General features: G+C 36.4%; 1 protein-coding gene across 3 annotated transcripts in view; it reads right to left on the bottom strand.

Moving 5' to 3' along the window:
* Positions 1–13,945, bottom strand: part of LOC145981319 (proton-coupled zinc antiporter SLC30A2-like) — an 84,693-nt gene that overhangs the window by 6,178 nt on the left and 64,570 nt on the right. For all 3 annotated transcript variants that reach the window (XM_083114524.1, XM_083114525.1, XM_083114523.1), the window contains exons 3-6: positions 13,548–13,658; positions 9,441–9,587; positions 3,295–3,448; positions 833–1,079 (exon numbers count right to left, since the gene is read on the bottom strand). In XM_083114524.1, coding sequence (XP_082970650.1) covers positions 833–1,079; positions 3,295–3,448; positions 9,441–9,587; positions 13,548–13,658 — 659 coding nt within the window. The remainder of the gene's footprint in view (positions 1–832; positions 1,080–3,294; positions 3,449–9,440; positions 9,588–13,547; positions 13,659–13,945) is intronic.

Raw genomic sequence — 13,945 nt, 5'->3', positions numbered from 1 at the left:
ATATGGAATTTCAACAATAATTTAAAGTTAGTTCATCTTGACACAAGACAAATCTCGTGCTGTGTGTCTGATATGTGGGGTAAGGTTTTCGGGGAGATTTATAAACAGTTGGTGAAGAATAAATCTGCTCAAGAAATTGATTATTCTGATAAATACCTCTGGCGTTCCTCAACTTCACCTCATGTTGCAGGAAAAAAACTACCATAACGAACTTCCCACACACATCAAACAAATTACAGAAACTTACAAGAAACTGAAAGCAATTAAACAGTATTTAACAGATATACCTCTATATAATCTCAATGACTTTAAATAGCTAAACTGGATTAGTAAATTGCAGCATCTAAATTAATTTGATATTGTATGCCTCTTATATTTCGATTTTCTCCTTTAGAAGTTTAGTATATGACACTTATAACTGTTTAACCCATATGATTTATTTGTATTTTTGTGTTTGCGTTGTTCTTTTCATTGTAATATTACTCCATTTGTAATATTTAGTATTGTATGTTGTTTTCCACACCCTTGGATATGGGTCTACAGAAATAAAGAATTTATTATTATTATTATTATATCATAGGTTGATCAGAAGGGACCAGAAATATACCAAGATTATAATAATTAATATGTTTTTGACAACAGATCATATTTCAAATAACAATAACACGTTAATTATAACAATAATTTTATAATTAGACCTAACCAATTTTTCAGGATTGGGATGTCCTTGGGATGTCCCATTTTTGGGTCATAATATTATGGTCACCCTAATTTTATGATAAGGCATAGACTGAATGACCGATGGAAGAATTTGTGGAAACAAATATCTCACCTTAAAGTAAATAATCAAAGCAGCAGTGAAGACTCCAATGCTCTGGAGAAAGTCTCCTATAACATGAATGAACGCTGCCCTCACATTAATGTTTGGCCCATCATGAATCATCACATCATTGTCAGTTCCTGCATGCCCTGATTCTGCAATGGCAGTGTTATTGTCATGACTATGGCCTCCATGGGAGTGTCCCCCATGTGAGTGTCCTCCATGGGAGTGGCCATGCTGGTGCAAAGAAAATCCCATTCTGGAATAAGAAAATAGTTATACCAAAAGTAATATTAATCATTTATAAGGTAAACATGTGTCAAGAATGCATTAGCATGCTGTTTATATCCACAAGTCCTCATACAGCAGTACTTAATAACAGATAGGATTTTAAAAATATATTTGTCTATACATAATTAGTAGAGGCCTTGCATGTGCACATTATGTATAGACAAATATATTTTTAAAATCCTATCTGTTATTAAGTACTGCTGCATGATGACTTGTGGATATAAACAGCATATTAATGCATTCTTGACACATGCTTACATTATAATGTTTTACTCCATTAATTATATGTTTTAGTAGAGCCAGTCGAAAAGGTATGAAAAACAAAAATGATACATTTAGAAAATGGTTTAAAGTTAAATCACAAAATGCACGAAAAGAGTGCGTGGAAAAGAAGAAAGAGGCAAGAACAGTACTAAAGGGGTAAAGAAGAAAGTTGATGGAAGAATGGACCAAAGTGTAGATGGGAACAAGAAATATTGCATGGATTAGTGAGAGAACAGAGAAGAGAAAGAGGAAACAGTGGTAAGCTAAGGGATGAAAGGGGAAATGTTGTAGAAGAAATAAGGAGAAAGTGGAGAAATCATTTCAAGAAATTGCTGAACGTAAAAAAAAGGAAATTAACATGAAGAAGTGAAGGAAAAAGAAAACAGGAAGGATAAAATGAATCTCACATTAAAAGAAGTGGAGGAAGCACTGAAGAGAGGTAGAGCACCTGGATAGATGAAGTGCCAGTGGAAATGATACTAGGAGCAGGAGTGATTGGTGTGCAGTGGCTGTACAGTGTGTTGAAAACAGTGAAGCAAGAGAGAGAAGTGCCAAGAGATTGGACAAAGGGACTAATAGTTCCCATATTCAAGAAGGGTGACAGAAAGGAATGTAAAAACTTCAGAGGAATAACACTTATGTGCCACTCAGCAAAGGTGTATGAGAAAATATTAGAGAAAAGAATAAGGGAAGTAACAGAGCTGAACATGAGAGAGGAACAGTATGGATTTAGAAGAGGCAGATCAACAGTAGATCTGATATTCACCATTAGGCGAATGCAGGAAAAACACTACGAGTATGGATATTATTTGATTATGGCATTCCTAGATATAGAAAAGGCGCACGATAGCATGGACAAAGATTTGGAACGCTCTAAGGAGTCGAGGAAGAGATAGTGTGCAGAGTGCAGAGCACATACAAAGCCAAACAGAGCTGTGTGAAGACACCAGTGGGAAAAACAGAGTGGTTCAGTAAAATTATGGGACTAAAACAGGGAAGGGCTCTTTCCCCACTGCTCATCATAATTACAATGGATGCAATTAATGAAGAGGTGGGGAAGAAGATAGGAGAGGAAGAGATGAACGCCCTGTTTGCTGATGACTTAATAATATGGGAAAACAGGGAAGAAGACGTACAGACAGAGCTTGATAGTTGGAATGAGGAGATCAGGAGAGCAGGAATGAAATTCAGTGAGGAAAGAGCGAAGTGCTAATACTACAAGAAAAGAGCCAGAAATGAATAAAAATGGACATGAAAGAGTTGAGGGTAGTGGAGTTTCAAATATCTAGGAAGCATAATTGAGAGAAGTGGAAGAATAGATGAGGAGGTAAACAGAAGAGGGCAAATGCATGGTGGACTATATCGAAGCATTCAAAGATTAATATAGAACAGGGATGTACCAATGAAATGTAGGTAATATATAACACATACTATGTGCCAATAATTATGTATGGAGCCGAGACACATGAAGATGGATGCAGAAAGACTACCAGTAAGAGCTTACAATGCACAAAGAACAAACGTTGTGTAGTACATTGGTATTACATCATTACACCAAAGTAAAAACAGAAAAATACATCATTCTATTGCATTACAATAAACTTCCTGTATGTGTGTTTTAGGTGTTGCAAAGACCTAATAATTTTCAAATGAAAATAACATATGCCAATTGATTGCTATTGTGTGAGAAAAATAAATTAATACCAATTCAATTTGTATTCAGAACAGAAAAATTTGACTTCATTAGCTACTGTACAAACTTGTTATTGCTAGATAAGCATAAATCAATTTCAGCTGTAATCTAAATTTCCCAATCCGTTATGCAACTTGGCAAAAACAATCAAAAGTAAGAAAGTTAATGCTACATATTATAAATAATTGCTGATAAAATGAGCATTGGTTGGCTTCATTATACTTACATTATATTCACAAGCACTCCTACGCCTGATGTTATAAGCATTATCACAGCATTTATTTCAAAGTCGCCATTGACTATTCTTTCAACAGCCAGATACACAAGGACTCCTGTGACCAGCCAAATCATAAGGACTGATGTGAGGGCACCTATTACTTCTGCAAACAGAAAATATAACTAAATTAATATTTGTAGTTTAATTAGTGGCATGCATACAATGTAAGCTACCGAAGCATTGCTTTGGAATGCAATAACGTAACAATATATTGTCATTATAATCACATGATTATTCAATAATATCTAGATAAAACCGTTTATTTCTTTGCTATACATAGAACCAAATACCAGCCCCTGCAGGTTAAACCGAAGCGATCTCCCTCTTGCACAAGTTCTGCAGTGGCAGACAGTTGCGTGCACACCTCAAGATCACGGGCCGTGCGCTCTGCTACAAACTAAGCTAGCATCGGACAGGGAGTTAGTGAAGTCAATAGCCGAGCACAGACTCTGTGTTAACCATCTACGATCGTCTGTAGCTATAGATGTTTTTGGCAAAAATAGAATAGAAACTGTGCTTGATGACCAGCTTAAAAATGAAATATCTCTACAGAATCAAAAGGTAAGGCGGAACAGAGACATCAATGCAGTGTGTTTTCTGGGAAAACAAGAGTTGGCCTTTCGAGGACATGATGAAACAGCAAATTCTATTAACTCTTTCGCTGCGGTTGTCGCATTTATGCACAGCACGCCAGGTGCCTTGCTCTGCGGAAGTCGCATTATTGCGAGTTCATACTTCCACTCGCTGCGGGTGTCACATTTCAGCAGTACGTCGCTTTTAGTAGCCTTCTGACATCTGTTTATACTATTTGGAACTATTTGAACTTGTAGTTTTGTTTATATCCATATGATGTCGCTAATTACGCCTCCGTTTAGAATACGAGCGTTGAGTGCTCTGACATGTCAGTTTCAAATGCATGTTCGAATGTAAACAACATGGCTTCGTCAAGTCGTCAACACTTGTCTGATAATGATGTTACTCAACTGTTGAATCAGAAGGTGAATTAAATTGTGATGATAATAGCGACAGTTTTTATGAGACTTCAAATGGTGACAGTGATTGTGTAGTGTCTGATGAAGAATTTGTACCGCCGTCCGTAACATTATGGAGCAGAGTGCAAAGCAGCATTGATCTAGGTGCGGGAAGTTCGACACAGGCAAGTGCTAAGTTACTTGGTGACAGTACAATATTTAGCACACCATTTTCTTGTTTTATCAAATATTTCCCCCGCTCAGTATTTGAACACACAGCAGAACAAACTGAAGTTTTCACCACCCAGTATCTTGATACTACTTACGAATTTCCACGCCGCTCCACCACTCTGTGTCATCCCGTGTTTTGAGAAATACCATACCATCAGGGACTACAGAATGGTTTGCCAGTGCAAGGAATGACTTTTGTAATTTCTCTATAACATATTTTGCAATGTAATTTTTTAAAATTATTCTTTCTAATTTTTTTTTCAAAATTTCAAAATATTTCAAAATTTTTCAAAATATCATACCACCAGGGACTACAGAATGGTTTTCCAGTGCAATAATGAATTTTGTAAGTTCTCTCTCATATATAACGCAATGTAATTGTGAAAACTATTTGTTTATAAAAAAAATATTTTTTCAAATTTAATTACGCAGCCAAGGGATATTGTGTGCCAGAGAATTCCGCAGCGAAAGAGTTAATCAGGGCAATTATGTGGAACTGTTGAAGTACACTGCAGAATATGGTCCTCTTTTAGGTCTAATTATTTCAATTAGATATTAGGTCTAATTATTTCAATATCTGTTCTTTTAATTTAATCTATTATCAGTTGTGATTTTTATCTTTTGATATTTATTCTTTTAATTTAAACTATTACCAGCTGTGATTTTTATCAAGGCAAGCCTGCCTCTTGATTTACTATTGTTTACTTAAAAATTATATATTCAGTGCTTCAACTATCTAAATGGCCACCGTACGCCACAGAGTTGAATTCTGCTTTCATTTTAAATGAAAGCAAAAATGCAAGAAGCTTTCTGTTGGAGCTTGCTAGAGTACTGCAGGGAGGGGATTTTGCTTGAGTGCTAAACAGTTCACATGGACAATTAGTACGGAATTGAGAGCTGCTTTGCTCGAACAGGCAAAATGGGCAGTACACACTCAAAACCTAATAGTACAGTTGGATGTACAAGTATTGCTCGGCATACTGTCCACAACTATTTTCATTAATTTTTCTCTTGCATTATGTGTGTTCTTAAGGACTGTATTTTTACATATGCAGAAGTTGTTAGAAACTTGCTTGGCTTTTTGCTTCAATTCCTGAAGCTCTCATTGCGTAAATCAAGGAGCTTAACATTGTGTGGACAATTGGTTTGGTAATACTTGTGCACGACTAACAGTAATGTATCTGTGGTAGTGGCAGGCCCAGATTTCCCAATAGGCCTCATAGGCCTGGGCCTAGAGCGGCACTTTGGTAGGGTTGACCTAATTTTCGGATTGTCTCTTTTATTCTCTGGACACACAAATGGAATGACTTAATGTAGTTGTATTGTAAATATAAGTCAACGAAGAATATTTCTTAAGAAAGACAGGAAAGCAGGACTCTGAACTAGTTTACTAATTTGTTGTTTTAATTACCGACGTTGTTGATTTGAATGTACAGTATTGTGTTGAGCCGGGTTGGTGATTGCGGCAAAAACGTAGAGCCTGCCCCTTGCTTTGGAAAGACAAAACTGGATGGGCTGCATTCCAGGAACGCAGTTCCTTGTTACTGCCGGGATTGGCCGGATATCAAAAGCATGTGATTCATGTTTAATTGTTGAGAATTAAACTGTCGCCGCAAGCATTATTAAAGGGGTTTGGCATTGGACTATTCTACTGTTAGTTGCTCGAGAATATTATTGTGTGTGTCGCATCTCGCGTGTGTCAGTGTCCTACGTGCGTTTGTTGGGGTAAGTTTAAAACGTCATTACGCTCATTATGAGCGATCAAAGATTAAGCCTCAGTGGGTCACAATACAAAAAGTGCAAAGAGGAGAAAGTTGAAAAGCAGGAAGCATTTCTGAAGAAAGTTCCGAAAATCAGTTATTTTTTTATACAGAAATGTAATCAGGAAAAAAGTGAGGAAAGTGCCGTTAATGAATGTTAAAATGTGATTTATATAATTTATGCCATATCGCTTTGTTACATTTTTGTATGTAACTATCATTTAATTAATACGGCATGCCGTTAATAGTAAAAATAGTAATACAGATTTTTTCTTCTTCTTCTTCTTGATAAACGGTATGGGAGGCGGCAGAGCTTGCTTGGCTTAGGGGCGGCAAAGAGGTAAATCCGGCCCTGGGTAGTAGGCCCTCAAATATGGATAATGAAGTGAAAGAAACAGTGAAAGTGAAACTTAAGTGAACATATTCATCATTTCCATGCTAAAATGTAGTTTAGTCTATCTTATCAATACACGGTGATATATGAAAATGAAATGGATGATTGTGGGCTGAAACTACCAAGGTAGATATTTTACATTATGTGTCTATGATTGTTACATTAAAATGATATTCCAGTGCACATGTTTGAGGTGGGAGATAATCGATTACTAGCGAACAAAAGTGGTCCTATGCAGTACTCTAGAGCTTGTAAAATGGATCGTTGATAGTACATAGTTCAACTAGTAGATAAATTGTCATTTGCAAAACACATTTAAAAAGAAGAAAAACATCAATAATTTTTGCTAAACTGTATCTTTTTTTCAGGGTATGCTACGAATGTGTTGATGAGATCATGGCCGTAGGCAGGACAAATTTTCGGGGGGGTTCATTCATAATTGTTCCCAGGGCGTCGCCAGAAATTTGAATAATATAAATAATATTAATAATTTTACAATAATAATTAAAATTTCATAATAATAAAACAATTTTATTCCATAATAATAATACTAATAATAATTATTATTATATTATTGTTATATCCTTGAGGGGGCTTACTCAATCCAGCAGATGAGTGAATATCCAGCATAAGTTTATTTTTGTTTTTTTTACGTTTCAAACAGTGTGTACTGAAATGCACAATTATTTTACTTCGTCATTAAACTTTAGATACCTTCAAGAAAAAACTTTAAAAGTTAGATGGAAATTTTAGTCATAAAGTTTTTGTTGTTTGACTTTAAAATTAATTTTTTGGAATTTTGAAAAGCGTGGAACCAGTTATTCTCTTCAAAAGCTTAGCCTGGTGCATGGATTGTAACCTCAATCGCCAACGTAATGCGCTACGAATCTGGAGGTACTAGGTTTGATCTCCTATCAAGGGGGATTTATTTTCGACTTTATCGGACGGGGAATTTAAAAGCTGGAAAGGGAATTTTGGGACAATCATAAGGGAATCTTCAGTCTATATTCCTTGTGATGCAGGAACAACACTGGAAAGATGACAGCAGAAGTAATAATGGGGGGGGGGGGGTCGCCGGTGGGCTGCAGTTCCGAGAATAAATCCTGTTTCACTCAACTTTCAGAATTCCAAATGTATAAAAATTCTAGCTCGATCGTTTCAACATTGTCTCCTTGTATTTTTGTGATGCTTCGAAAAAAAAATTGAAAATTTGTTACAGATTTTGGTTTCTGAACATCCATTAATCCAACATGTCAGAAGTTTCGGGGGGGGGGGGGGGGGTTTGAACCCTAGAAACCCCCCTCTAAATACGGCCATGGATGAGGTATGTATAATGAGTGAAGATAAAGAAGAGGCTCGTTTAATGCTCTCTTTACACTGTTCATTAACCTGACATCTCTGTCGACTGCCTCTAGTTATCCCAGGAATGCGCTGAATTACCTAATGCCTCCGTGCTGAGGTTATACAGGAAGTGATGAAAGTACACCTCGCCGGTAGAGGACTGGAGGAGTAATAACATGAGGTCCGGAAGGACACTGCTCTCAGTTGATCACAAATTACCATCAATACACTTAGTGCAGGATAACGGAGGAAGCGCGAGCCAGAGTCGAAGTACGAACTATCACAAGGCTATGGTCACGGCTTGAACAGTACACATCAAGAACATCGGACAGGTATGATAAGGGTAAATATGCGATATTGCCCAAACGAATTTCTTCAAATTTACAGGAGAAACTACTTACTGAAATCAGTTTCTGTAGCATTGTCGAAGTTCTTCGAGGTATTTTCTTTCACGGAAACTGAAAACTTCGCCATAGAATGCTGCAGAACAAGAAATAATCACTTTTTATGTAAGGAACTTACATTTTCTGTAAAGCAACAACATTATGCCGTTATTTGCATTATGTCCCTGCAGATGACACGAGGGTCGAAAGTCAAGTGGTCTCACCAGTGTTTCGAAATGTGCCTTTTCTTTAAGAGATTTTTTTAAACTATGCTTTCCTAACCTAACCCAACCTAACCTAACCTTGATGGAAATGGTCCAAGGGGCTATGGTGAATGGTTTTTGGGGCTATCATGAATGTTTTTTGGGGCTATCCATCAATGGTTCGTGGGGCTATCGTGAATGGTTTTTGAGGCTATCCGTCAATGGTTTGTGATGACATAATGAACACGAAAGTAGGTATTTTCCAGTGAAGAAGGTTGAAACACTGCATACCCACTCCAAATCGACAAAACACAAGCACGACATGCGATGATCCATGACGAGTGCACGCCATATTGTGTTACCCAAGCGGAACAAGGAAGACAAATAATGACTCGTAATATGAAAAGTTGACACTATTTTATGGAAAAAGGTATAACTTAACCTTAAAGAATCTTCTGCAATGCAGAATAGTTAAGTATCAATGCTAAAATTAACGAAATAAACGAGTGAGAGGTGTTCGGGCCTTATCGCATAATTACCATGATAAGTGTGCAGAGAGCATTCTCACTCAGTTATAACTCCTCTCTCTCTTCATTGACCGGGGTGGGTCCTTTGCAGTTATAATGAACCTTAAACCTCTAGTTTAATAATTTGCTACATCCCAGTGACTGTTGATCCCCGATCGTTATTTGAGCCACACTTCAGTGTATACATACTTCTTAAAAATGATGACAATACAGTATATAAACGCAGGACAAACTTATAAATTTGTGGTAATAATATTTGTATTGCTCAATATAAATTGAACTTACCAGCTCTGTGCCATCCAAAATTCATTCTTTGTGTGGCTGGCCTTGAAGCAACCCACAAGGCAAACAATGAAATCATAAAACTAGCAAAATCCGTGAGTAAATGAGCAGCATCCGTAGCTATAGCAAGGCTGTTGGCTAAAAATCCACCTGAAATAAACATTTTAGATTATGAATCAATAGTTCAGAACATCTGACAATTACACAGTTATTTACACTATAACAATACTTGTTTAAAACTCGTAGCACAAACACGGTTGAAATTCACTTCTTATGCAAATATAATAAATATACAATGCATACACATTCACACAATATGCAACAAGTTGGAAAAAATTAGCATTATTGACCACAAAAATATATGATAGAATGTATAACCTTCTCTGCTTAGAGCAAATGAAAATGGTTCATAACAAATTGACTGATTTCTATCTAGAAGAATTGTAAAATATATATTCATTCCTGTATGTATTGCTGGCAAGGTTACTGCTTAATAATAATAATAATTCTTTATTTCCGTTGACCCATGTCCATAGGTATGGAAATCATCATATAATAATACACACAGTAATAAAATATTAATACAGTTATAGACAAGAAATACAGTAATGATTTCAAGAAATCATACATGAAATAAATCCAAATAAAGGAAGAATAAAATTACATATATAATATTTAAGGTGAGCGCAATATTAAGCGAAGAAAATTTTATAATGGAAAATGAAATGGAAATGTAAATATGTAACTTTACAACATGGATGCTGATGTATCAGTATGAGCTGATACTACTGGTATCAATAACAAATTTTAACTGGAATTAATGGTTCAAAATGACCTTTACCTTTCTTGAGTTAGATATCTCGAGCAATACAACACATTTTATTGGATCAACATATTCTGGAAATGATGCAAAATTTTGCATAATAATAATAAAAATAATTTTGCAACAGTATTCTGTAAAAAATGTTGTAATTAAATGACAACAATTTAAAAACAAAACTCTGGTAGCTTGATGTGGTTACAAAGTCTATAAATACTGTAATCTGATACTTTAAGTTGTTCTGTCGTCATCATTATTTGGTTGGCTCACACTGTGTATTTTTGTAGTTTCTAACCAAAGTTGGTGAGTTCAGGTACGATCATCACAAGCAATTATATATATATATGTTCCAACATGATGATTGCTAATGTCCATTTTCTTCGAAACACTATTGACTTCTTACAGAGTGCTTTTGTCCATTCTGGTCTTATGAAAGCCATCATTAGGGCTCGGATAATTATGCTTTTTGCATATTGCATATGCAAATGCATATTTAAGGATTTTTAACTAAAAATGCATATTTCATATGCAGGTGCATATTTGTATGAAAATAAGTTGTTGATGTGCATATTTTTGTACCCACAACCAACACCAAGCATATACTGTATTTATTTTTCATCTCCTCGCTTCTCTTTTCTTTATCTTTTCTGTATTTCTTCTGTCCCTTTTCCTGGATTATATGAAATGTGGCAAGTACGTCATTCTCACCTCAACAATCGACTAAGCTGGCAACGCCGCGTGTAAGTTTCTTATCGCAAATGGACAACGTGTGGATGATCTGGGAACTTGATGTGTCTGACTTTGTCGTCCTAAAATACAGTACACTTGTATTTGTGAAGTGGAACGTGTGTTTCTGAATATAAGACTATTCTAGCTGAAAACAGGAGGAGTTTCAAGTTCGGAAATTTGAGACATGTTGTTATCAAATGCAATCATGATCTTGATCTGTAGTGTATTGTGTTTCATTTAACGCAGAACCATATTAATTGAAAAAAAATGAGTGTAGCGAATGAGCATTCAGAATAATGCATATTCATTGCCTGGCATGTTATCTTTCATAGTTTGTAATATACAGCATTTATAAATTAAACAGCTTTTTAAAGTACATATTTTGCATTTTTTTAGTGCATAACTATCCGAGCCCTAGTCATCATCATCATCCTTGGCCATATCCTGCCTGTGGCTGGGTCAGCATAGAAGTCACGCCTCTCCATTTTTTCCTGGTCTTCCACCACTCGTCTCTTTCCATTGTGTTCCAATCTTGTCCTCTTCTCCTACACTCTCCGCTATCTGCTCTTTTCACCGACATCTTGGCCATATTCCCACTCCTCGTGCATGTAAGCTCTTATTGGTAGTCTTTCTGCATCCATCCTCTTCAGAACATCTCATATATCCTGCTAAGCTTAACCCCCATCCCCTCATTGTCTGTCGGATCTCCTCATTCCTTATTCTATCCCTTCTAGTCTTCCCCAATATACTTCTTAAAAGTTTCATCTCCACTGCCTGCATCTTTCTTTTGTCTCTCTGTCATTGTCCAAGTCTCTGCTCCATACATAATTATTGGCACATAGTATGTGTTATACAGGGTGGCTCAAAAAGTCACTTAACACCCTCGGTACAAGGCCACTGCAGCGCGCAACGTGGAAATGGTGATGACCAATCGTTGCCAGGCCAAGAGGGAACCACATTGATGCCACCCGCACGGTCGGCGGCCATCTTGATGTCCGCCATCTTGAATTCAACTTCAGAATTTTAAATGGGAAGGGGGTGATATATCAAATCAGGCTAGAATTTTATGAAAAATGCAATGGTGAAGGTTTCTTTTATGTATCTTTAACCACTAAAAAGTTATGACTGAATTCTTGTACCAATTTGCTCCTTTTCGAGGTGTTAGATAACCCATTTTCGACAGATCAAAGCTGAATGGTTAGTGCTGGTAAGTTAATGGTGTGGCGTGCTGTGTGGAATACAATTGGTTAGTCAATTTTCCATCAACGGAACCTTAAATGCTTAGGGCTACTTGGATTTGTTAAATAAACAGGTTTTTCATCCTTGCTTATGGAAGAAGGTACTTTTTACAGTTTTTTTCAATGTGGAGGAACACCACGACACTAAGGGAACGTTGTGAAGCAGTTTCTGTCCAAAGTTAGTTAACAGATGACAAGGGTCGCATATTCTGTTTATGAACTTCCTTATGAACATAAACATTAGCCTTGTCACTGTGAAGGACTTTTAATTCAATGGAACCGTCACACTGTAAATTGTTCATGACAACCATTCATAATGTGCAGCTCTTTGTGGATGTATCCGATTAAAATCGTGTGCAATGGCATGCGAACTTCTCTCCCTAGACATCACTTTGATCTCAATGCATTACAGATGCGCTAAACAAATTTTAAGGCATTTTTCTAACACCTCGAAAAGGAGCAAATTGGTACAAGAATTGAATCATAAGTTTTTACTGGTTTAAGATATGTCGAAAAAACCTTCACCATTGCATTTCTCGTGAAATTCTAGCCTGATTTGATATTTCATATCACACCCTTCCCATTTAAAATTCTAAGGTTGAATTCAAGATGGCGGACATCAAGATGGCCGCCGACCATGAGGGTGGCGTCAATGTGGTTCCCCCTGGGCCTGATAACGATTGGTCATCACCATTTCCATGTTGCACGCTGCAGTGTCCTTGTACCGGGGATGTTAAGTGACTTTTTGAGCCACCCTGTATATTACCTTCTTGCATTTCATAGATACATCCCTGTTCCATGTTAACCTTCGAACACCTTGATATAGTCCACCACCCATTTGCCCTCTTCTGTTTACCTCCTCATCTATTCTTCCACTTCTCTCAATTCTGCTTCCTAGATATTTGAAGCTCTCCACTAGCCACTATGATAGTATGATGTCAAAATAATTTAAGTTGTTCCAATGTTAAAGTATTGGCATCAAATCAGTAAGAGTATCAGTATTGATTCCAAGAGGCATTGATTCAGCCCATTGGTTGCCAAACCTTGCCCTCCATGGACTGTTTGCACGAAGAATTTAGTTTATCAATGTGTGAATGGTGAATAGGAACAAAGTTTTGGTGGAAAATGTTCTTTTCTGTATTCCTTTCTACCTTCAGTTCATTGAGAAATTATTTACCTTTTGTAATGTATAAAATCATGAAGTATGGAAAAGGCAACAATGAATTCATAACACAAATATTAAGTTTGTCGAGATTCAATGGGGAAATTATGTCAAAGTATAAGTATTAAGCATAAGAATATTATTTCTTCCTTACTACTCACCTACTATTTCTCCAATCATAAACACGACACAAAGAACACTTGCTATAATAAGTTTTCTTCTTGCTTTCTTGTCTATTAAGTTATTCTCCCTGTGGCAGAAATTTGGATGAACTGAAATGAAGCAAGGAAAATTAATACGAGTACACAACATATTTCAATCAAAGAATTTAGAATTTTTCCTAAAAATAAACTATGTAGTAGCCTACGAGGGTCACTATTTATATTTTGAGCCTAACAATGAAAAAACAGGAATTTGGCATTGAAAACTGCTTTATTGTTTTTCGAAGTATTCTCCTTTATGGTCAATACACTTTTGCATTCGTTCGAACCATTTGTCAAAGCAGTTTTTCCAATCTTCTTGAGACACCTCCATAATATGGTTTTTGAACGCACCAACG

The sequence above is a fragment of the Lepisma saccharinum genome, chromosome 29 (assembly GCF_977018435.1).
Source record: "Lepisma saccharinum chromosome 29, izLepSacc3.1, whole genome shotgun sequence".
NCBI classification, from domain to species: Eukaryota; Metazoa; Arthropoda; class Insecta; order Zygentoma; family Lepismatidae; genus Lepisma; species Lepisma saccharinum.
Note: the sequence above shows the minus strand (reverse complement) of the source record. Positions and strands in the feature narration are given on the sequence as shown.